At 44.5% G+C, this 25,042-nt stretch overlaps 1 protein-coding gene across 1 annotated transcript in view; it reads right to left on the bottom strand.

Moving 5' to 3' along the window:
* The window catches only part of LOC146205064 (uncharacterized), a 120,698-nt gene that overhangs the window by 76,913 nt on the left and 18,743 nt on the right, over nucleotides 1-25,042 (bottom strand). Inside the window, exons 2-7 of the mRNA XM_084589749.1 lie at nucleotides 24,832-24,891; nucleotides 20,377-21,488; nucleotides 14,538-14,599; nucleotides 13,152-13,219; nucleotides 12,999-13,069; nucleotides 12,866-12,929 (exon numbers count right to left, since the gene is read on the bottom strand). Coding sequence (XP_084445875.1) covers nucleotides 12,866-12,929; nucleotides 12,999-13,069; nucleotides 13,152-13,219; nucleotides 14,538-14,599; nucleotides 20,377-21,488; nucleotides 24,832-24,891 — 1,437 coding nt within the window. The remainder of the gene's footprint in view (nucleotides 1-12,865; nucleotides 12,930-12,998; nucleotides 13,070-13,151; nucleotides 13,220-14,537; nucleotides 14,600-20,376; nucleotides 21,489-24,831; nucleotides 24,892-25,042) is intronic.

The raw sequence follows: 25,042 nt of genomic DNA, 5'->3' as shown, positions 1-25,042 counted from the left end.
GTTGTCGGTGTCGTGCATTTGTTCGTGCCGCGGTGGTCCAAGTTCTACAGTTTTCGTTGCCTCACAGCTTTGCCAGCGACGACTCATCGATTGTGACAGCCATGGCAAACAGAGGTAAATACACGGCAAAGGACCTAAGACGAAAATGGAGATTTTGAGTGAGGTGGAACGTGGTGTCCTATCCAAGACGGATATAGCCAAAAAGTACGACATCAAGAAGGGCACGCTGTCAACGTATCTCAGGAACAAGGAATCGATCAGTGCTGCCTTTCGTAAAGACGTTATGGAGCTCTCTCGCAAAAGGCTACGGACGTCGGCCCATCCCGAAGTGGAGAGTGCCGTAATGGCATGGATAAAAGAAGTTCACGGTCGGAACATTCCGTTAAGCGGGCCCATAATTGCTGCGAAGGCTGCAGTCTTTGCCAGCCAAATGGGCATCAGCGAGTTCGGCGCGTCAGAAGGCTGCCTGTCGCGTTTCAAGGCGCGTCACGGGCTGACATTTAGAAACGTTTGTGGGGAGTCAGCTGAAGTCGACAAGGAAACGTGTGAACAGTGGGTCTCCAGTGAACTGAAGGAACTCCTCGCTGATTATGCGCTCAGCGATGTATTTAATGCTGACGAGACGGCGCTGTATTTCAAATTGCTCCCCAACAAGACCGTCACTTACAAAGGCGACACTTGTTCTGGCGGAAAGAGAAGCAAAGAAAGAATCACCGTCACGATGTGCGCAAATGCGACGGGCACGGAACGGTGCCGCTTGCTGGTGATCGGCAAGGCAGAAAAGCCTCGCTGTTTTAAAGGCATCAAGATGCTTCCTGTTGATTACACCACAAACAAAAAGTCATGAATGACACAAGAAATTTTCACCTACTGGCTGCGCAAGCTAGACAGGAAATTCGCTGCACAGAACAGGAATGTTCTCATGTTCGTGGATAACTGTACAGCTCATTGTGACTTGAGTGGACTGAAAGCAATCCGCTTGGCATTTTTGCCTAAAAACACGACTTCTGTGCTCCAGCCTATGGATCTTGGAGTTATTCAGAACTTAAAAACGCTATACAGGTGCCACCTCCTAGAGAGACTTCTTCCTTGTTTGGACAGTAGTAAGTCGTACGACATCGATTTGCTTGGAGCTGCCCACATGCTGGCATCATCGTAGAATACCGTCAAGCCGGAAACTATCAAAAATTGTTTCCGCAAGTGTGGCTTCGGTGACGCCCCAGAAGCATGCAGCGCGGAGGTAGCGGAGGCTTTGTCTGATGATGACTCCGTCGTGCTCGACCGTGGCTACGTGGCTTTGTCGGAGGGTGTCGCCTTTGAAGCCAACGGTCTGGGCCCTTGAGTGATGAGGATATAATCGCGGCTGCATGTGCTCCACAGGGCTCACGGGTGGCGAACACGGCTGAAAGCGATGAAGAGTCCAACGAAGGCGACGGTCCGGTGCCACCCCCTAGTGCATGTGAAGTAGCGCCGGTGCTCGATCTTGCTGCACGATACTTCTCCGCCGATGAGAATTCGGATCCTGCGCTGGAACTCTTGGGCAAGCTGCAGTCGATGCTTGTGGAGTTGCGGGACAAGAAACGCAAGCAAACGCACATTACCGATTATTTTTCCGTGTAAACAAGCATGTTTTGAAGCTCGCTACTCACACGAATGCATTCCGATTCTTGTTTGCTGCGCATGACTGACCGATTAGTCCTGTTCATTCGCCGTTGCGGCTCAATTGCAAAAATTATTGGAATCGCCCTCCGTAAACGTGCAGTAGCGCCTAGCCCTCTTTACTCATGGTAATGAGTCAACATGTGGGCTCGGCCAGCACGGTGGGCCACGATGGCGCTCATTCCAGTGCCCGACTGTTAATTCGAACTCCGCTTAATTTGAACAATTTTCTCGGCCCCTTCGAGTTTGAATTAACAAGCTTTTACTGTATGTCAAAACGGCCTGCGAGAGCTCTGCAATAAATGATGTTCCCTTGTCCGTGATGAGCACATTTGGGGCGCTATGTCACCAGAGAATTTGTTCAACAAAAAACTTAGCGACTTCTGCCGCGGAGCCATTAGGCAGGGCTTTCACTTCGGCGTAGCCCTGCCATAGATGACGTTGGAAAAGGACAGAGCAGATCCATCCCAATTTGTTGAAAGGGTTTGGATGGGAGCAGTATGGGGTTCAGGAGCCCAGATGGTCTGATCGGGGGCGCCTTGCGTCGCTGCCACTCGCGGCATCTTTTCACGCAATGGGAAATGTCGGCAGGTAACCGTGGCCAGTAATAATACCTCTCTTGGATCCGATGCAATGTGCATACCATCCCGAGGCGCCCTGTTGTGGGAAGCTCCATCGAGCAAGGTTGCCGGAGGAGTCTTTCAAATTGGCGAACCAGCAGAGCGCATGATCGCTTACTACCTTGAATGGCCGACCATATAAGTACGGACGGAACTTCGACGTAGCCCAGATGATCGCCAGGTATTCCTTCTCAGTCGTCGAGTAATTGGTTTCAGCTTTTGAGAGGGACCTGTTAACGTAAGAGATAACTTTTTCCACTCTGGCATTCCTCTGAACGAGGACCGCGCTTAGACCCATGCTGCTTGCGTCGGTATGAATTTAAGTCCCAGCGTTTTCATCAAAATGCCCGCAGATAGGTGGACAAAACCTGAAAGCATGCCTCTCGCGGTGCGACAGGAGGGGTGGTTTTTATTTAGGACGCACTGGAGGGCGCAAAATATAATAAATTATGACAAGCAATCCTTGAAGGAAAAAGAACTGTGTACACTTTTCTGACAAGCAGTCACGTGACACGTAGTACTACAGTGAAAGTATTAGGGTTTCTCTGCTAGACAGTGCCTCAGTTGTTTTTGTGTGATTTTTCAACTTCGTGGAACACGGTGATTTATTCATTTTTAAAAATTGCGTTTTTTGAAAATCACGGGCTGCTCGGTTCTCGCTTGATGCGACATTTGGAACTATTTTGCCGTGAGTACCTACATCACAACTACTGAGAGTGACAGGCTACAACAGGCTGCCATTGAATGCAGCCGCGACGACCACTACGTCAGGGCATGGAGGAAGAAAAAAACTGAGAAGAGGCCGTGACGTCACTTTTCGCGACGCCGGCCTGCGACCGGAAAATGCTGTTGCGCCACCTACACAAGGGGCAGCTTTTCACCTCGCACTCCTCTGTGTGCCCTTCCCCGTCTGAGTGCTTTTCTGCGCCATCCGACGCCGCGAGCCATGCTGCCTCACAGCAACGCTGACGCTGTTGCTATTTGCCCCATATCTAGGCTAAAAAAAAACATGTGACTTTCAGCACGTTTTTCACAATGCATCTGGGATACATGGGGCCTCTCCTCAGTTTTTTCCTTCCTCCATGACGTCACGGACACACTTCCGGTAGCTGCAAAAATGTCTGCTCAAGTGCTGCATCACTGCATGCATGAACCCCTGAGCATGGCGCTTCGTTTCACGATGTTAACCTAGAAGATGGTGGCGTCTGACTGAAAATGCATATCGGCGCCAGAGTGCGAAAAGAGTACGAGCTGGTCCAGTTTAAAATCGTACTAATTGTACACTTCTGCTTCCTATCATATTTCAGGAGCAGCACATAAAATAGGCAGTGTCAACCTTCGTGTACCGACCAATGGCGCAGCAACAGCGTACTACAGTCTCGTCTCGTCTTTGCAGTATCGACCATTTGTGTGGCGTGTTGATAATTAAATGGAATGTGCATCAGAAAAGGTCTTCCCTAAGTTGCATCGCGAAAGTACACAAATTCACACCGTTTAAGTGCAGCACTGGATGCCGCCAGGTTACTGCAGAGATGCCGTCCACGAGTGCTGGGGTCAACGGCACTCCGATCGTGCACTGCTCCCTGGTCATCGCTAGGCCTTGGTTGTTTTGAAATCAGCCGTTTCACTGCCTCTGCAGCGTAGCCGCTCGTGTGCTCCTGTGCGCGACTCTTGCATGTAGTTGCGGAAATCGGTGACAACCGCGCTGTCGAACTGCATGTGCCGAGCTGCTTTGCTGATGTTTTGTGCCGTCGATTCTGGCTCAATGCGTACACTGAGAAAAAGCATGTGTGCACGTTACGCATTGGCACTTCCTAAACGATATGCAAAAGGACTTCAAATAAAAAAGAAACACTACACTACCATTTAATCTCGATTCTTAAGGTTCGCAGACGAATAATTCTTGCTCGCCTGTAATCTAATATCCAAACTTCATAGTGATCATCAGTCCGCGCTCTCGCCAATGATACAAGAACATTCTACTTGTTATGCACAAGAGATGCCTCTCGCCAACCATTATGAAAGTGCTCCTGGCTAAAAAACGACATGTTTGCACGCGTGCAACTCGCACGCTTGATCGTCTGCCAGCATCCATGCACAGTCAATGCTATCGCGTTCAGCTCCGCGAGGGGTCACCGGCCGCCATTGGTCAAACCACAGAAGACAGTACCAAAGCTATTGACATGGAAGACCGACCCTGGCAGGGCTAGAGAAGAAAGCCAAGCTCGGTAGGAGTGGACACTAATTTGCACTGAATGGGACAGGGATATGAAGGAAAGTGCTCCTCCGCGGCAGCCGTCAGTGTGTGTGGAGAGCAGCCTGCCCACCTGCAGGTATGCGCTCGCGAATGGCCTGAGTCGTTCGGGCTACTGTCACACACAATTCTGAGAGGTCAAGAAACTGAAGAAACCGGCGGCCGAAGAAGACATCTGACAAGGTTGAAAGCTACGCAAACGCAGACGGGACGGGAAAGACACAGACCATGAATGTGTGGGGGACACTCGGGAAAAACAGGCGCGGAAACCGGAAGTTTGAGAACCGAGCCTCACCCGATGACTCTTCGTGGGCGGGGCTAGCGGGGCAGAGTTCCAGAGTTGTTTTCTTCGTATTTTTTTCTGGTATCGCATTGCTGTCTTCAAGTGGGGCATGTCCTTTCATACTTTCATAAATCCAAGGTGACTGCACCACAATAGTTTTTTCTTCGCCAGACGGCATATCAAATTTTGCAGCAAAGAATATCATCCACTTGTTGAACGACAGCTATCGTTTTTGCACGGGTATTCAGTTTTTCCTGTCCCTTCTCTACAAACACAGTGTTCAGAACTCGCAGGAAAGGCTGCCAAAGCGAAACATTTTCGGTTGGTGCTTGAAATTCTAAGGCCACTTGTCTTCGCTGGATTGCAAGAGTTGCCACTTAACAGCATACAATGACGCACACATACCAGCACTGTTGATCTTTTTATCTTTTGTAATCATCTGTTTTCAGTTGTTATTGTCTTATTTATTCAAACAACAGTGTAAAGAAAAAGATTTCACTAGCCGCGGCACTTGTTAGCAGCTAACTGCGGCCGGAGGAAATGAAACGATCAGAGAGGGGAAGAAAATAATGGAGCAAAAAGAAGAAAAAACAGGGTTGGGCTATGTAAAAAGCATAGAAAATATAAAAAGACTTTAAAGATAGCGTACCTCTCGCATCAGCTGAGTAGCTTAGACACTTTTGGCTATTCGAGACTCTTTGTGGGCAAAAGACTGTAGCATGTGCGTTTTCTCCGTAAAATGCTCTGGCCTCGCGCTGCTGTCACCGCGTCCCCACATACCAGAAAAGAGGAGTGGCACTGCGTGCTCCAGTTCGAGGCCGTTTTCCTCCTCGCCGTGAAAATGGTCTATGCAAAAAATCTTTAGCCGACAAAGCCAAACACATGCTTCTGCTTGCCTCCTCTGTTTACTTATGTTAACAATTACATTTTTTTTCCCCTTTCTGGGACACTCTTGTAAGCTGCCCAGCATGCTACATTCGTTAAGAGTACGCCTAACATGCAACGATGACGGAAAAAGCGACTGCCAAGCATATAGGAGCTGTAGCATAATGTTGCCTTGGTCATGAGGGACTTCAGCTGTCCCCATGGGGCGCTGCACTATCCCTCTTCTATACTCCGTTTCATACATCAGGTGCAACGCAGCGAAAGCTATGCAAGTAGTTTGCAAAAAAAAAAAAAAAAAAAAAAAGAGGCGTAACACTGCCCGCTCGTTTTGTGGAGAGTAGTTTCTGCAGAAACGGGCTCTATTCCGAGCATGCACGTTTGCAATAACTTGCTTCGCGTGCCTGAACATCTTCACAGTGCAGATCTCATAGAAAAAATTCACTCCGAAGAGGCAGTCTAGGTCAATCCGTTAAGCAGCACGGAGGGCACAGCTGGCAGGGTTGCAGGGCAGCGAAAACGCGACATGAAAGAAAACAACAAACAAAACATACAAATTCACCCAATCCGATCCTTTGTCCCTAAAAAAAGTGCTTTTTTATGAATTTGATGGAAAATGTAAGATGTATTAAGCTTACAGACAAAGCAACTATTATTTCCTCTTGTCAAAAGCAGGCACTATTTTTCATCGCAGATGCGGGGAGCGCAAACAAGAGCTCTAGCTTTGGCAGTGTTGCACTTTATGTATGAAACGAAGTATAGTTCACTGTAGTAGTGTACTTCCAAAAGCTTGTAATAGGCCTGCGGTATGACGGAGAATTTATTCTCAAAAAGGGAACGCCGACCAGACAACCATCATCATCGACATGCCGGTGAGCACGGTGGTCACTGAAAGAGCAGCGTGCACCACGCTCGTCAAAATAACAGGTGCCAAGAAGCAGCGTTTATCAGTAATGATGGCTACCACAGCAAACAGTAGGAAGTCGCAACCGTATGTCATCATTTAAAAGAAAGACTGTGCCAAAGGCCAATTCCCTAGCCAGCATAAACATATGAGCCTAGAAGGGATGGATGCCGGCCGACCTGGTATGACCCTAGAACTAGGACACATGGCTCTCGCTGGCAGCTGAATTGGCTACAAAGAGTTTTAAGAAGGCTAGAATCATAAATGCACTGGACGGCAATGAGCATGATAGTCATGGGAGCCCAATGTGGAAGTAGTCAGCGACCTGGATGATAGGTCTAGCGATTCAGAAGTGAAGTGAAATAAAGTGAAGTGAAATAAGAGTGAAGTGTGAAGTGTGAAGAAGAGTGAAGTGAAATAAAAAAGCAGTTTGCATACACATAGTGTACGCACAATTTACTGCGAAAGGTAAGCTAATGCATTTTTTTACATCACCACATTTTTGCTCACCCCGAAAAGTGTTTCAAGAAAAGAAGCAGGCTCGAGCATTTTGGAGCAGCTCAAGGGGCAGTAATAAAGCCATTTTGAAACAGCTCTCGAGAAACGTAACAAGAATTTTGGCGCATTTGAATTTTGATTCGGAGCAACTTTCCAAGATGAAACGCCTTTGATCTTCATAAACCAACCACATCTTATACTGCATCATCCCTTCATGAAAGGATCGCAGAGCAAGATACCAACCTGCCCCAAGGCTCAATTAATGCATATGTAGATTGACGGATGTGAAACGACAACTGCAATTCATTGTCCTCGTAGGCCGGCACTTAATAGCACATCCAGATACCAATTTGCAGAACCTCCTGTCTGCGCTGAGCTGGTTGCTGTCCAAGACGCGCTTCACTCTCTATCCATCAAAACCTCATCCACGCCGACGCCCTACAAGCAATACGTCTGCTCCAACGCATTAGTCGCAGCCCAGAAATCTGTCAGAATATACATCGTCTGGCGGCTCGCATCTCGCAAACCATTCGAATTGAGTGGGTCCCACGTGACCTATTCAGTTCGCAAGCCTCTGTAGATTCTGCAACCCGCCAGGCGACTCTACCTTTATCAATGACACGTTTCCTCACTATGGATGATGGCACTGTGCTTCTCACAAGAAAGGAGCACCTTCGGCGCCGCGCACGTGCTCTTGTTCCACCGTGTGCGGTAACCCCCCCCCTCACAGTCTTACCCACGCAGAGGAGGTTGCGCTACAAAGGATCCGGGTCGGGGTTGCTCTCACACCTGCTGTAACATGAACATGGCCTCAATATCGATATTTATATCAACGTCCTGGATGTCCTGTCTGCAAGTCACAAAATCATGAGGCAGATATTCACCACTTGTTGTGGGTTTGCCCGGCACTGAAGCCGATGAGAATTCCGCACCTGACGGTAGTGGGCCTTTAGCTCGTGGGCATCATAGTACATTGCTTGGACGCAAGGGCCTTATCATCGCTCTCTCTTGAACTTTATTAGAACAGCCAACCTTTTTTCTTTCATTTAATACTCCCTTAAAATTTTTTTTACATATTCCATCATGCCCTGAGACAATAAACAATGTTATTAAAAAAAAATGCCTTTCATAATTGCAGTTTACTCTTTCTGAAATATAAAACCTCTAATCTGATTCCTTTTTATGCAAATTCAATGCCTTTCCAACTTTGCACTTATCTCTGACAAGACAAACAGCCAAGGCATGTAAATATATATAAAATAACACAGCTGACCTTAGCAACAACAACTTGGAACAGACTGGCAGCAAATGGAACGCTTGATGGCACATTTTATAACTGAACACCTAGACCGGCCTAAAGCATTTAACTTGATAGATTTAAGTGTCGAGTCTACCACTTCGATGCACTCCAGCAGCGATACTAATTTGAAGTTCAGATTAATGGGCATGACATTTGCACCCTCAGGGGTGGAAGCAGGCTCAAGCATATTGAAGCAGCTCAGGGAGCAGTAATAAAGCCATTTTGGAGCAGCTTTGGAGCAGCTTTGGAGCAATAAAAGAAGAGTTTTGGAGCACTCAAATTGTGTTTTGGAGCATGTTCCTCGGCTCAAACACTTTTTAATGGCAATTTTCGCTTTCTGAGATTAAAAAAAACCCAATCTGATTACCTTTTATTCAACGTTCAATGCTTCATAATAGAGTATGCATGCATCTGTGACAAGATAAACAGCCAAAACATACACAGATCCTTAAAATAATGCAACCTGAATAAAACTTTGGAACAAACTAGCAACAAATGGAATGCTTGCTTTTACACTGCATAACTAAACATCGAGTTTAATTTTAAGCAGACCAAAAGACACAACACAAAGAAGCAAAAACAAGGCTGGCCCAATTACCAACTCGCCCAGTCGTCAACCTTGTTATTTCATCAAGTTTACCTAAAAGCCTTTCATTATTTTCACTTGCTAGATTCAGGGAGCAGCATAGATTCAGAGAGGGAGCCCACTTTGATATGCTCAAGCTACACCACTAGTTTGGAGTTCGCATCGATGAGCACATTTTTACTCCCTATCTTGTGCATGTGCTTTTTGATCCTACGCCTGTAGTGATAAATTTCTGGACAGGGAGAGTAGTTGGCACTCAAGGATAGAGTCTTCCCCTTCAGATTCCTTACTTGGCGGCCTTCTGACACACGGGCTTCGGGCAATGGTTTCAGCTATGCTGGGGCTTCCTTAATTTGAACATGATGGCGATAAGCCCTTCATGGCTAGCCAGCACTACTGAGAACACTTTTAGTATTTGGCACCAAAGTGGCATCACTCCCATAGCAGTTCAAGTATGCTTTTGACTAGCACAGGCATGACAGCCTCAATGATGAAGTACCTGCTTGTTATCAAAGCAGAACCATTAGAACAACTCGGGTAGTTCTTTGCAGCCAGACAAGTTTCCCAACGACTCGTGGTTGCTAAGAGAAAGTGCTATGTCACATGCACAGAGTATTTCTTTGGCAATCAATTCTCACCAATCACTTCATTTGATATTTACTCGTGAACAAGCGTTTATTAGGCTCTATGCTCTTCTAGTTTATGAAAAATGTATTAGGCTCAGCAAGAGATACCGCTGCCACCTGCGTGCTGCCATCATGTTGACTAGAGCGGTCCCTACACAGTGTGTGAGCAACTCACAAGATGCCATCGCCACGCTGTGCTCCTCACAGTCGTCGAATAGAATTGCATCAAATCGCATTTTTCGTAGGCAATACCATTAATGACCCACCGAGCGGCAAAGTTGATGACAAAACATCAAGGTAACCCATTTGGAGCAGCTTTGGAGCAATATAGTGCTTTGGAGCAGGATGGAGCAGGAAAAGCAGTTTAAAGCAGAATGGGGCAGAATGGAGCAAATGGAGCCGCACTTCCACCCCTGCACCCTCTATCTTCTATACATCCTTTTTGATCCTGTGTCTGTGCTGATAAATTCCTGAGCACTGGTCAGTAGTGCTTCAGGAAAGATAGATGGCACTGAGGGTAGCCTTTTCATCCTTCAGCTTTTTTACTTCACTGCCTCAACTCTTTTGCTATCGCACCTATTCAAATCGATCAATCTAATAGATGGTTCAAATTCTCGCAAGCGAGCATACTCGCGCAGTTTGCGGGCACTTAGCGTCATCTAGGTAAGAAAGTGAGAAACAAAAGATGTGATCCGTCATGTTTTGTTAGTCTTTTGCTTTTTGGCGCTTCTCCCTGCACCGTTTCGAATTGCCGAGAGAGTGCTTCGAGCATGGCGTCGTCATCGCGCGCGGACGCTCCTAGAAAAGATTATATTTCTCGTAAAGTAAGCGCTAAAGAAGCTGATTTTGCGGATGCAGTCAGCAGTGGCGAGTCAAAAGAAGATGTGGACACATCAGATTTCAGCACCCATGAGAAGGATGCGTCAAGTCAAGCTGAAACATCCAGCAGGTGTGTCAGCTCTATGTGCGGCGCATATTTCGATTCCTAATAAATAGTTATGAGCAGCAGAGCATGTGCTCACAGCTGTACAGTTAAACCTGGTTATAACGAAACTGTAAAATGTCCTCGATTTTTCGTTACATCCAGGTTTTCGTTACATGCAGTTTTTGCGGACAATGTAGAACGAAAACCAGATTAGGAATTGATGTAAGGGAAGCCACCTTGAAAGTCTTTACAGTAAATCAGAATTATTCGAAGTCAGAGAAGCGGTGAAATGCTTCGCGATCGCGCGAATAGCACAATGCGACTGCTAGCAGCTGCCTTCAACTTCTTTGCGGCTCACGCGACGCGTCTCCGAGGGAGCGGAGAAAGGGGGTGGAGAAGAAATTAGTCTGGGGGAAAGCGCACGCGTTGCCGCGTTGTTGATGGCGGCGGCTCGCCCATCACCCTTGCTCCAGGAAACCGACTCTACCTCGCATCGCCAGCGCACTCCGCTGTAGACCCGCGCTGCTCGCCCCGTGTCTTTTCTCTGTCATTTTTTGCCGCTTTAAGCATGAACTATTGTAGTGCCATGTTCCGACAGCGAAAGTAGCGGAGGCTGCTGCGTCTGCCAAGAAGATGCAGCGTCGGCGCTAAAACATGGCGCATTGTATCAACTGCGGTCGCTTGTTGCTATAGTAGGCGTTCCTCTTACTTCAGTTCGTGTTTTATCGTCCTAAAACTTGAGAGGTTCTGCAAAATTTCCACTAACACGGCACTAGCTACAAGACAGTCGGAGCCGCGAGTTCGTTATATCAAGGTCAACAGCCGCAACATGTTCGTTACATGGAGTTTTCAAATACATGCCTTTCAATGGGGGGCGGCGTTGCGGGATTGAAAAACTTCGTAACATTCAGGGATTCGCTACATGGAGGTTTCGTTACATAGAGGTTTCATTACATAGAGGTTTAGCTGTATTATTTAGTATTTTCAGGGTCACAACATCATACGGACATCATTCCTTGCAGCAGCTGTGAAGCGCGTGCAGTTTTCTCCTAAATGAAACCCAGGAGTCGAAGTTGGCGGCTCCAACTTTTTTTTTTTTTTGCCGAAAAAAGTTTTCGGCAATACTCTTCGAAAATAGTGTCATCTTTTTATGACATAATTAGCTACAAAATGCATACCTTCGAATTTTTCCACACTTGATATTTTTAAAGTTTTGCTCTTTTTTTAGTAAGAATGATGTCCTCACTGTATAAATTTTTAAATTTAACATTTTTCACTAATTTATGTAACAAATATATATGCAATGTTAATGTTACTGAACAGATCATTCTTTTAGCTACATTTTGACACCAAACAACGTAAATAAGGCATTAGTGTCTAGTCGCCCAAAAAATATTTACTTCCACCTAGTAAAAACTGCCCTTTTTCCCGTGATAGCGAGAGAGTTAAGAGATGCTGAGGCTAATTTTTAACATCTTGGCATAGGCCCCGTATGGCTTTTCAACACTTTTGAGAAGCTTCCTAGAGATTAACACCTTTGGCATACCAACCTATCACATTTCAAGTATGATTTTGTCTGCTGTAGGCCTGACAAGCTTGTCGTTGACAAGGAGGCTCGATGGTGAAATCTTGTTTTCACAGCAGAACTATTAGGTTAACTCATACAGGTTTTGCAGTTGGAAGTGTTTACTAACAGTTCACAGTAGTTTGCATTACCTACTTCACTAGCTGCTCTCGCTTCTCTCTCTACCAGCGAATCAAATGCTAAGAGGAATAGTACATGCACAGTTACCTCCGATCACCTGTAACTCATACTAAGTTTACTTGCTAACAGATATTTATGCTGCATGCTTCCCTCCCTTACAAAAATTTTATTTTAAAATTTTATCTGTATTAAGCCCAGTGCAAGATGCGTTAAATCTTTGCCCCCGGTGCAGTGACAATGTTCATGTGTTCTACTATATTTGATGGCAGAACATGGAGGCAGCCTGGTTGGAGAAGTTTTGAAGCAATACTGCAGTTTCGAGCAGAATAGAGCAAATGGAGCAGCCCTTCCACCCCTGGTGTTTGTAAAATTTACCCAGCATAATGAACGCACCAACCGAATCTGCTTCGACTTGTCAGAAAAAAAAAAAAATGTGTTTTTACGCGAGTAGATATGGTAAATACTGTGCACGATTTTGAGTATATGAAATGGGAAGTGTATGAACCGAGAATGTATCAATGAGGTTCTACTGTGATGAGAGTCTATAACTTTTGTGAAAAACAAACAATAAAAATGTGACAGACTGGAATAATCACACATCTTGTCACATTCTGCAAACTTACCAAAAAATTTCTGTTCCGCTCAGCATTATTGAAGTTGACTATTTTCTTTAGGTAAACCAAGATGCTGAAAGTAGAAGCAGAGCTTTATGCCAAGTGCCAAAATAAACACACACATAATAAAAGTTTCATGTACCTTCCTTTGGAAGTAACTGCATCAATAAGCATCACTCTGGCCTTTTTTTTCTTGGGTAAAATTTTGAGAACCTGAAACATCAAATAAAAACACCCTTCCAAAGCTGAACAACACACATCAAATGAAATGGTATTTAATTTCGTTCAAGCTTACCAAGGCAGGCCAGTGCAGGTTCTTCTTCCATTCCACCCAAACAATATCACCAGGACCAAATTCAAGTTCTGCCAACACAAATACGTATGAGAGAGATAATGAATTGTGAAATTACAAAAGGCTAAGATGATAAAATGGTGGTGATAAAAGCCGTTCTACTACCACTCTGTAACAGAGCATTATACCTGCCAACCTCGGCAGATCAAAAATAGGAAGAGGGGGAGGGGGAGGGAGGGGGCAGGCAGTGTTTATTGAGCCCTTTAGACCTTGTAGTAGCCGCCTCTGCTAACGTCAAAAATCCGTGGGAGCAGTTTTCTCAAAGCATGGTACAGACTCATGACCCTTCAGCAGCACCAGCAGACGGAGGTTTGTGCTGCACACTGATGAGCGTAATTCAATTAGTTTTGTATTCAAATCAACCTTTCTGCTGTGAGACAAGTTGACGTCGCATCCACATATTGTGCAAAATGAAAAATGTTTGCAATTTCTAGACGTTACAAAGCAAGGAAATTAAGAAGTACAAAATCAGAAAATCTTTTGCAATACCTCTTGGGCTATGATAGTGCCATGACAACAACTACACAAGAATTCTACCTTTACACTGTGCACCAGACCCATGAGGCCTGGCTGACCCTAAACATACACACACACACACACAGCTGCAACATGAAATGCAACCCTCCACAGCTCCTTCGACTTTGATCGGCTGCTCAGCTGATGATGTCGATGATGATAGTGTGGCCGTTGATGGTTATGCAGCTGCAGATTCAGCGGTGCTGTTTTCACAAAAATTATGCTTGATTCGGCAGAGGCAAAACTTATCGAGAGATGTAGGGCAGTGGATGTACAATCATAAAGTTCAGTAACAAAATTGGGAGTCTCAAGTTAATCAGGAGGGTTGGCAGGTATGAAACATGCATATCAATCCTGAAACAGGACAACAAAATTTCGAAGAACAGAATAATACTATTCTTTTTTAATATGTCACTTAGCAGCAACACTGCCTGTAACTGGAGTTGTCACAATAAATCATTCTGAAAAAGACCAAAAACATAATCATAGAATTGTTTTTTTAATAAAGTTAGCAGCCTCACTGCTAGTTAGTATCATGAAAATTACAGCTCCATAATTCAAGCTATAATGGCAAACGTCATATGATGAACCTGGCTTGCTTACACACTCGGCAATGTGTGTGCCAGGGAACGAATTTCACAACACCAACTAGATGCTTCTTCGATGTAGAGAATGAACTCTCTAAAAACCGATCACAAGGTGCCTTCGCTTTTCCAATCTTGTCTATTTTCCATGTTTTTGCTACCACTGCTAATGCTTAATAAACAAGACTTCATTATGCCTTCACAGAATAAAAAATGCAAAATGACATACCTTCCTGGGATGGCACACCTTCAGAGCTGGGTGCCTCATCTTCAGAGCTTTCCTCACAAGCCCTAGAACACAAGAGCGAAATAAAGCACTGCGTAACAGCAATAAACTATGATGTGTTAAAGGACTTAAGGTCTAAACTGCAAATGCTCTTGTCTGTTGTGAAGAATGGTGCTCCTTCTGTCCACAAGGTTCGAATTAATACAATTGTTTTCACCCCCATCCCTCAGCAACCAGATAAATGATGTCAAGTGTGATGCCATAACAGACCAAATATTACTGTTCATTGTCATAGCAGCCAAAGCATGATGTAGCTATTTTCTCATTTTTGCCTGCCTCCTCCCACTGCCACAGCTGCTGTAATTTGATATGCTGCATATTGACCTACTGAAGGCAAAACAATCCGTCTTGTGAAAATCAGCAACAACAAAAAAAACGTCCACACAGTCACATGGTAGTGACAACCAACAAACGGACTGGCTGGGCACTAGAATCAACTCTTATTTAGGCCGACTTGCATCTGCAAAAAAACTAAATAACTTAGCAGCGCGATAGCAGCAAAAGGTGCTCACTGGTTGTCAAACTATGGATGCATTTGGCAACGCTCAATAAACGGGCTAGGCTGCAATCATTCAAGCTACATCTTGGGGCATTTTGTGCTACAAAAAGTGATATGCTGTGTTTCGGAGACACTGACAGTAAAAAAAAAAGAAAAGCATGATACGGTTCTGTGCAGTATAAGCAAAGTGATAACGCCGCATACCAGGAGCTGCCAGCTAATAAAGACTAAAAGGGTTAGCAGCAATATTCTAACCTCAGTTCCTCAAAGATCTGGTCTCTTGAAACAGTCACTAAAGAAGTGAAAGATGTGCTCAGTTCAAAATGTTAGACCTGCGCACCAAACCTGATTTTACATCTAATTCTAAAACATTCTCCTTTTGATGATACCGATAACAATCAATTAGCCGCAATACCAAAAGTGGATGTGGCAGATCTCAGTCGCCACTTCCACTTCTAGCATTCCAACCAATCAGAAATGACCAAAAAAGACATTTTCAAAAGTGACCCAGGTTGAGGAACGGGCCCAGCCCTCAAGACAGTCAGGTGTACGTCTACCGATCTTTGCTTAAAGAACGTTTATTCTCGGTAAGAGAAAGGGAGAGAGGGGCTGCGCATGAATAGCTTTTATAGCCTCCAGCACGACAGATAAGGTTATCTGTCCTGAAACATTCGCTTGTGCCAACTAAGATGGCACAGCTATGTAGCAGTCTCACTGAAAACCAGTGACTAAAAATATCATTCTTTTTGCTAACGGGCACGGTATTTTCCAAACACACTTTGTCAGGATGGTGGCAATTTTATTTGGATATATAATTTTGTATCTGAATGTGTTGTGCTTCTAGCTCAAAAAATAAAAGAAGCCTGCTCTATCACAACAAGATTTAAGCTTTGTGGTATAGTCTGTGGGGTGTAACATCTCACAGATGTACATGGGCTGTGAAAGACGCTGTAGTGGAGGGCTTCAGATTAATTTCGACCACTTGGGGTTCGTTAACGTGCACAGACTTCAAGACACAGCACACAAGCGCCTTCTTTTCACCCCCATTGAAATGTAGCCACTGTGACTAAAACAACAGTGAGTTTTTTCCTTGCTTCAATGTATGCTTCTAGATATGAGGAGGCCAAATTGTGGTCTTTACAAGCTTAACGAGCTTCTGCTGAGGCTATGAACTGCGCACCAAAATACCACTTCTTCCTTTTAACTCCTCCCACTCAAATCTTATTAAGCGAGCCATTGCCATGTCATGCTTCAAGAACGCACTTAGCAAAACTTGCCCGCATCTCATCAAAAAAAAAGCGCTTCCCCATCAAGCTGAAAGGCTGCGCAGTGCCAGATATCCTAAGCACCGTCTCATTTCGGTCGCTGAAGGCCTCCTCAAAGAGATAAGTGTGACACCCATGCCCAGAGCGGTCAAGAGTTAGCTTTGAGACCTTGCTTTCACACACTATTACACAACTTGGAAAAAGCAGTGCAGCAGTACGACGTGAAAGTTGTGTTTTTTGTTCCTCACAAGCTGTCAAAGTTGTGAAGGATGACTAAGCCAGAGGCAACCCAGCAACAGAACTGTGGCAAAAAGTACAGGCAGCCTTTCGTTGAATGCACAGAAGGAGTAATCTATCAAACTCCTTTAAGCTGTGGAAAAACATATGTCAGCCAAACTGGGAGATGCGTGGATGACATGAAAAATTCCCGTGAAGGAAAAGAATTTCAAGGTTTTCTAGCCAACCACTGTGTGACTAGCAAGGACTTGCAAGCAGTGCCTATATTCAAAAGAAAAAAAAAAAAAAAGAATGTAACACGAGAAACTGTGGAATCAAAATTGATATGTAATCAGGGGAACCATGTGTGGGTTCTGCATCTATCATTTTGTCCGAAAAAAACTAACCTATCTGCGCATGCGTTGATTACGACGCTGGACTGCTCAGAGTGTATATAAGTATACGTGAATCATTCGCAATAAAAGTTGTTGGAAGTTCAGAGCAGTCTTGTCCTCTCATCTAGTCCCTGCCCTTTTTGCACTGCCATCTATCCTCGGGTATTCATTTCACAAATCCTGGCATTTCTACCTCTGAATTTTCAACCATTGAGACACTTTGTACAAAATTTCGTACAATCTTGGAAAAAATTACCTGTTGATGCTTTGCATTGAAAAACTGGTGAAATAGCATCCTTGAGGCCGGGGCACACTAATTAGATCTAAAAACATCTGCATATTTAAAAAAAATGTCCCCATTGAGTCCAGATTCGAGTGTCCACGATGAAGGTTTGTTCAATTTGTAACTGGTTCTCACACCAATTCCGAAAAGGTCCGCCAGTGCCAGTCAGCTGCCGGTGTAGTGCAGTTCCATTTCTGTGGTTCCAGTGCATCGCGTCAATAGCGCCACACATAACTAGTTTGGCAATTTTCAATGGAGCCTTGTCGTCTGCTTCCAGTTCCAGTTTGTCTGCTTCCAGGCCTCGAGCTGTCAGTTCTTGCACAGGCGTGCAACAACTGAAGTATGATTTGGAGCAATTGTCGGAGCAGCCAAATTTTACTTTTGGAGCAGTAAAATCTAAATTTGAGGCAGGCCACAGGAAAAAAATGTGAACTTCGAAGCACAAATTTAAACTTTGGAGACGTTTAATGAGAAAAAAATATTACTGTTAGCAAAAAAAAAAAAAAATATGAGAAGATGTGAATATCGGACCACATGAATGAGCACCAAAGGAAATCTAGAAAGTGTCACCAAGAAAACAAAACTGACAAGCGCGGCGCTTCCGGCCTGCGATTTACGCTTTTCAAGGTCAGGCGATGACTCAGTGGTTTTGACATAGCCCACATTTTACCTAAGAGGAGGCATGTGATGACTGTAGATATTAAGTTACATACTTTGTGCACAAATGAGAGTTATTAATATTTTGCTGCTCCAGCAGCTGTAAATGCTATTTCCAGCAGTCTTGGGCTCATGGCGCTATGGAATTCAAAATCTGAGTCTGCCGAGCGTTTCCTGACCTTCCGGTGTCCGAAACAAGATGTATTATGTGCCCCCTCATGCTATATTAGCACAAACAGAAACCATAACTGCTGAACCTGCTACGCTATCTAATGACTGGAACTTGAGTCTACCGATGAAACAGCATAGACAACCTCGCGGAGCATGAATTAAAGGTCGCGACAGGATAGTGGCAACTTCCTCATGAACACTCGACACGTGTATTAAAAGCATGTGGCGTTAAAACACGAACGTAGTACTAGTAAAAAGACAATAGGCACCTGCTCTGCCGCTTCAACAAAAGACTTGCAAATGACTACACAGACGATTTTCGTAGGTTGCCCTCCACGACTGGATTGGATTGGCCACTGGCGAAACTGCAGGCAGCCAATGCGGCTTTGATTTTTCGGCAAATATAGACCAACGACTGCAAACTACAAATTAACTGAATTTCCAAGTCTGCTACTAGATATTTCAGCTTTAAAGTCAGGAGGCTATTCAGGCTGTCATTAGAGATGTTGGAGGAACTTGCCATTTTCATGGAGAGTGACGGCGAATCCATTTAAAAGGGAAGAAAGTTGACCACTGAAACGTCTCATTGGTCGTGTGCGAACGCCTTCAACACATGCACAACTTTTCTGCACCTCCTCCTTGGAGGGTGTATTTGCACCACAGAGGCACTACGACTGCATCAAAATCAATCGCAGATGGTGGTGGAGGGGGTGCTGTGAATCGAGAACCACGGCTGAACCGAACACAGCTTATAGCACAAAATGAAGACAAAAGGCAGAAAAAACGACATTGTGAATACCTGTAATGTTTATTTGCTTATGCTCAAAGGCACAAAGCTTTACCACTTCCTCTAGGAGCAACCAGGCATAATCTGGAATGTTTGTAAGCCTGTACGGCTACTTCTGAACTGCTTGAGGTTGCTTTAGGTGTTCTTTCAGCACTTTGTCAAAAGTTTGGAAGCTTTAAATTTAGCGCAGTTGACAGCAGCAATTCTGCTCTTCGTCGATCACCAAGCATGCTCATTGCTGCCGCAATCATCGAGTTGCTCCTTCTTTGTGGGTACAAGTCAGCCCAATGAAGAGATTGTTTCAGTGCCACACCAGCCTGTCTGTCTGCTGTCTATGGCTGTTACGACCACACAATATTCTGGCACACACTTACCTTGCATGGGTGCACAGCACAAAGAAGCAACGGTGGATGTGAAGCTAGAGCAATCATCGAGTTGCTCCTTCTTTGTGGGCACAAGTCATCCCAATGAAGAGATTGTTTCAGTGCCACACCAGCCTGTCTGTCTGCTGTCTATGGCTGTTACGAGCACACGATATTCTGGCACACACTTACCTTGCATAGGTGCACAGCACAAAGAAGCAACAGTGGATGTCAAGCTAGAGCAATCATCGAGTTGCTCCTTCTTTGTGGGCACAAGTCAGCCCAATGAAGAGATTGTTTCAGTGCCCCACCAGCCTGTCTGTCTGCTGTCTATGGCTGTTACGACCACACGACATTCTGGCACACACTTACCTTGCATGGGTGCACAGAACACAGAAGCAACAGTGGATGTCAAGCTACAGCAATCAGAATTATTGAAATGGCTCTATGGCTCTATAAGGCCTTTACTTGTGTCAACTACAATCTCCAACTTGTTTTCAAATATGAAGTGGTTTTGCTTTGTACTCAAATATGCAACTCAGCATATGTGGTTTTAACACAGGAATTCAACGGCATGCAGTCACAAATCAATGCAACAAAATGGTAATGGTAAAGGAAGTGGCATGTGGCACACTCACTTCCTCCATGCCTGCCACTTCTGAGAAATGTGTAAAATGGTGTGCAACAAAGAATGCATGGTTCACAGCTTTTGTGATGCATTTTGCAAGAGTACCACGGATTGAAACAAGCAAATGGACATGCCTATAGACAAAATCATCATATCATCACCTGTTTCAAATACAGCCACTACCAGCAAGTGGTATGATAATAAGAATAACAAACTAGAGTGATTCCCTCATTTTTGGTTCCAACAGTACACTGTCTGAACATTTAATGCTGTTCTTACTGCCTTCCACAAATTCCTTCTATTTAATAAACTACTGTTTGCTGCTCTGGTTTTTATTCCACTCCTGAGATTCATGATTCTGTAATTTAGACATGCAAGGCAGCATATTTATGATCGAAAAATTTTCCACACCACAAATGTAAACACTTCTTCGAGACCTATGAAATAAAACTTGCTGTACAATGAGGAAGAAAAATTTAGGAGGGAAGTGTCAAGGCAAAAACAAAACAGTAGGCTTACCCAAGTGCTTGCTTGGACTGTTGTCGTGGCTCCACTTTCTTCTTCTTTTCAGGGGTTTTGGTACTTTCCTCCAACTTTCGTGGTGAACCTTTACGCTTTGCTACTGGAGCCTTGCTGGCCTTTTCAGAGCCTGCAGTCTCAACAAGCACATCTGGTGACAATGACCTTTTTTTTGACATCTCAGTGGCTTCAGTAAAAGTGTTTGCATCCCAGCTGAAAAAGTCTTTGATGAAGGCACAATCTGCCTTCTTGTGTCGCACAAGATTGTACATGCGACTTGTACGAAAACTACACTTCTGACAAGCATAGAGGCTGTCGGTGTTGTCAGAGGCACTTTTAGACAATCCTTGTTGCCGGAAATGGGTAACACAGGTCTTCACACTACTTGTTCTTGGGGACTTGTGCTTTACAGCAACCACGTTCTTGCTACTAAACTGCATCCGCTCCATTCTAGAAGGAAGCGATTTTGTCGGCGTAAGAGGCTCAATATTCTTTGAGACTACTGCTTGCAAGTTCGGTGGGATTTCTTCGAAGATTGACTTCTTTTTTAAAGCAGCAAACTGAGCTGTAGATACTGATGGGAGTGCTGCATCATCAGCACCAGAAGACCCAACACGTCCTGATGGTCTGCGAACTCGAGGTCTCCTATTTTCAAGCTCAGCGCCCGTTTTCAATCCACTATCTGTTGCCATGGCCGGTTCGTCTGCCCTTGAATGTGAAGCAGCTTCTGCCGCCCCTTTAAGACTTTGTGGAGGGACTTCTGCTTGCTTTTCTGGTTCTTTGGACAGCTGAAGGGATGCTTGCTTTCCGTCCACTACTGTTTCAAACACCTCATCATCTTCACATACTGCCGGACTGTCCCTAATAAGCTGCGGTCTGTCTAGGCCAGAGTTCATGGCAGGAATCTCTGCTGAGCTACCCACAGTAACCATCTCAGATGCAAGAAGTGGCTTAGATAGTGTGGAGGCAGATAGGCAGACGGACTCCAATGTTGCAGTGGTGGGTGCAGCACAATCAAAAATGGAATTTTCGCTGACATCTCTCCCTTCTACAGGAGCTACCTCAGCAGGTGCTACCATTGGTGCAGCTTGGCTGAGCTCCGGCTCCTCCACCTGGCAAAACACAAGATATTATTATTATTATTATTATTATTATTATTATTATTATAAGTAGTAATAGTCGTAGTAGTATTTAAACAAAACGGACACAGTTCCTAAAGAAGAACCTAAACCATGCAAAGTGGCATACAGCCCCAGCCAAAAAGGCGGTGGCCACTAAAAAGAAAAATTAAACAGCACTTCAGCTTGATTAAATGCAGATACACATGCAGAAGCAATGTTTAGCACTCGTTAAGTTTTGCTTTACCATGTCTTTCTATGTTACCATGTCACTTATTAGGTAGAAGGGGGCCTAACTACGGTCTTTAATGAACTTTATCAGAGAAGATAAAGACGACATCTGAATCACGGTGTGAAAGACTGGCAGCCTAGCAGGTGAAGAAACCAGCCACCGAGACCACACAGTGGCTTAAGAGTGGTTAGCAAAGTTGATCTCTGCCTCAGCCCAGGTTCGAAATTTCCTGGTGGCAAGTTTTCTAGCCCCATTAGATGAAATTCTATTGGAAACAGCTGTTTGGGCCGACTGAGGGTCCCAAGAAGATGGCATCACAACGACAGCCTAGCCACAAATGCGGCAAGCTGGACGATGCCATGTGCAACATATACCCTTGTGGTAAAGAGCCCCTTGCAACTACCGTTAACCCCCCCCCCCCCATGTAATCCCAGCGATGAAGAGCCAGGAGGCACCAATTCCTCTCATCTAGCTTGTAAGCTCCTCCTTGTACGACATCGCTAGTGGACCTCCACTCGGCGCAAATTTTCCAGTCTTTCATACCAAAATTGTAGCAAAACCGTTCATCTACTTCGGTCTGGGCAACATCATATGATTTCTCAATGCATATAGCATACACTTGTTAGTCATGTTGGAGGCTAACTCAAGCCAGGGATTCAAACCGACGACAAAAATACCATTATGTATGCCTTTCTCCAATTTTCGTTTCCCAACTGTGACACAACCTCTTGTCATACAGCGTTCCAATGGTATAATATAATTTCTCCTTGTACTTGCATACAGCTGCCAGTCAAGTTGGAGGCTAGATGAAATCTAAGGCCGGATGAAATCTCGTCTGGTCGAGTAGTAAGTTCATTTCAAAGAGAAGGATCACCAACCAGTGGCTCAGGACAGTGAACAAAGCTTACAGAGAGAAGTCGAAATGTCTTGTTTTTCTTGACCCAAACTATTGGTTTGTATCTGTAGCACCCTCTTAGGCGGTGACAGGAACCCGGACATTGTGCTTTGCCCGGCGAAGAAAATAAAGAGCCTCTGCAGGCAGTCTTGTTCTGGTGCCAATCAACAGCAGTCTTGTTCCTTCGCTCCCGAGGCATTAGGCCATCTGGCCAGATGAAGGCCTAACGCCTCAGGAGCGAAGGAACAAGACTGCTGTTGATTGGCACCAGAACAAGACTGCCTGCAGAAGCTGCAGAACCTTTTGTCGTTGAAATTGAAGCCGGAGGCTAGACCGCGACCGGAGCTTCAACCAACACATAAACTCTCCATGGGACATTCATGCTTTCGCTTTCTCAGCACGTAAGCAATCTTAGTGCCCTCCATACCTTTTCCAAGCTTTTGCTCAAAGCAGGCTTCATAGACACCCTGGCAAAATCCAAAAATAGGGTAGTAAAGCTTTAAATTATATTTAAGACCAGTACTTTCCGGTTTTAACCATTCCCAGGTAAAACATTTATGAATTTGATTAAAACCGAAAAAAGCCTATTTTTGGTATGCTCATGCTAGCCTAGGAACCATTATTTACAGAAAACTTCCCATTTCCTTCTCCCCAGAGCACAGAAACAGGCCAGCAGGCACTCAAAAATGAAGCCCAAGGGGGGCAGACACTAGAGGCTGTGCCGTACCCACCACCTAAGCACACCAGCTAGCATCTCAGTTTCTTGGTAATCAACCATTTGCGAAAGTCTATTAGTCAGCTTCTCCCCAAGGCTTCTTTTACAACCAAAAGGCTTAGTTTCCTGACCACAATCCCAGATTCTTCATGGAAGTAGTAGAACTGCTTTTAATTGTTCCCATGCTGTGGTGTTCGTTACTTATTTTAGATATGCTGAGTGGCGCAGAAATTTGAAACTTTTTCGTGGTGCAGGACTCCATATCCCAGGCACAAAGCCCACCTCCTTCCATTTCCCACCCATCGTCGGCCTGGAATAATTTTAAACTCAACTGGCGACTTTCCTCAGCTTATTCAGATGGGAACTTGCCTGTTTGTCTTTTTGCTCCTACAATTTTGTGTGCTCTGAGAAATTTTTTTTTTTTTTCACCGATAGTCGCCACATTTTACAGTTTGCATAGCACAAACAGCCGACAAACACTGACTCCAAAAAAAGGTATGCGAGCGCTGAAAAATAGCAGCTGAATTATCAAAAAATATTTGCATAGCACAAACAGCCGACAAACACTGACTCCAAAAAAAGGTATGCGAGCGCTGAAAAATAGCAGCTGAATTATCAAAAAATAAACACCGGAAACTACATGACCTAATTATCGTCTGTCGATTCGGGAACAAGCAAATTACTAACCTTTTGGTGCTTCTGCAAGATATAATCCCTCCCATCAATATTAAACAATGCCGATTAGGAATATAAAGCACCAATCAAAACCTTATATACCAGTCAAGCATGCAAATTAAGTGCACCTATGGGGAGTGTCACTTGTAATATATGTATACTTTGGCAAGTCAAATGGCGCAAGTGGAATACACGCACTTTTCATCATGAGTGCATTAGCGAAGACACCATTAGCCGAGTGTAGTGTCAGCAGCAGACTTCAAAGGCACAAATTCTAATGCATGAAAAAAAAAAGATACAAAAGTTTATTTTAAATGTTAAATAATTTTTCAAAACTTTAAACACAGAACAGTTAAAGAAGCAAAACACAGACACTCAAAAATAATATCATGTACACCCCTCACATCATGACATGCAATGATATTTTTGATACTGTTCGTGTTTATAGCCACCGGGTGGGATGGACACACAAATGTTAATGTCTGTACAGTGCCATCAAACCTTCCAATCCCTGCAAACTTCTCATTTCCACCAAACTGATTTCTGCCTTACTGCATCAGAGGTGTATGCTGAGATGTCAGTGCTCCGCTGCTGAGTGTTCCCACTTCACTGAAGTCATGTAATTTCCTTAAGTAGAAAAATCTTTGCAATGAAAAAAAAAAAAAAAATTGAGCCGGAATCTCTCCTAAGCTACCCACAGCAACGATCTCAATGCAAGAAGTGGCTCAGACAGCGCAGGGGCAGATAGGTCACTACAGCAAACAGGCTCTAATGCTGCAACAGCAGGTTCAGCACTATGAAGAATGAAACATTTGCTGACATGTTGCTCTTTTGCCGGTCCTCCCACTGGTGCAGCTGGACTGAGCTTTGGATCCTCCATCTGGCAAAATAGAAGAAAAAGATAAACTTTATGGACTATTATTTAAACAAAATGGATATACTAGTACCTAAAAAAATAATCAAACATGCACTGTGGCATACAGCACCAACCAGAAAGGTGGTAGCCACTTCAAAATCAATACCTCGTCCCA

Source organism: Amblyomma maculatum, chromosome 1, assembly GCF_055883805.1.
Source record: "Amblyomma maculatum isolate TAMU_Amacu chromosome 1, ASM5588380v1, whole genome shotgun sequence".
Classification (NCBI taxonomy): domain Eukaryota; kingdom Metazoa; phylum Arthropoda; class Arachnida; order Ixodida; family Ixodidae; genus Amblyomma; species Amblyomma maculatum.
The sequence above is the reverse complement of the archived record's forward strand: the minus strand, read 5'-3'. Positions and strand labels throughout refer to the sequence as shown.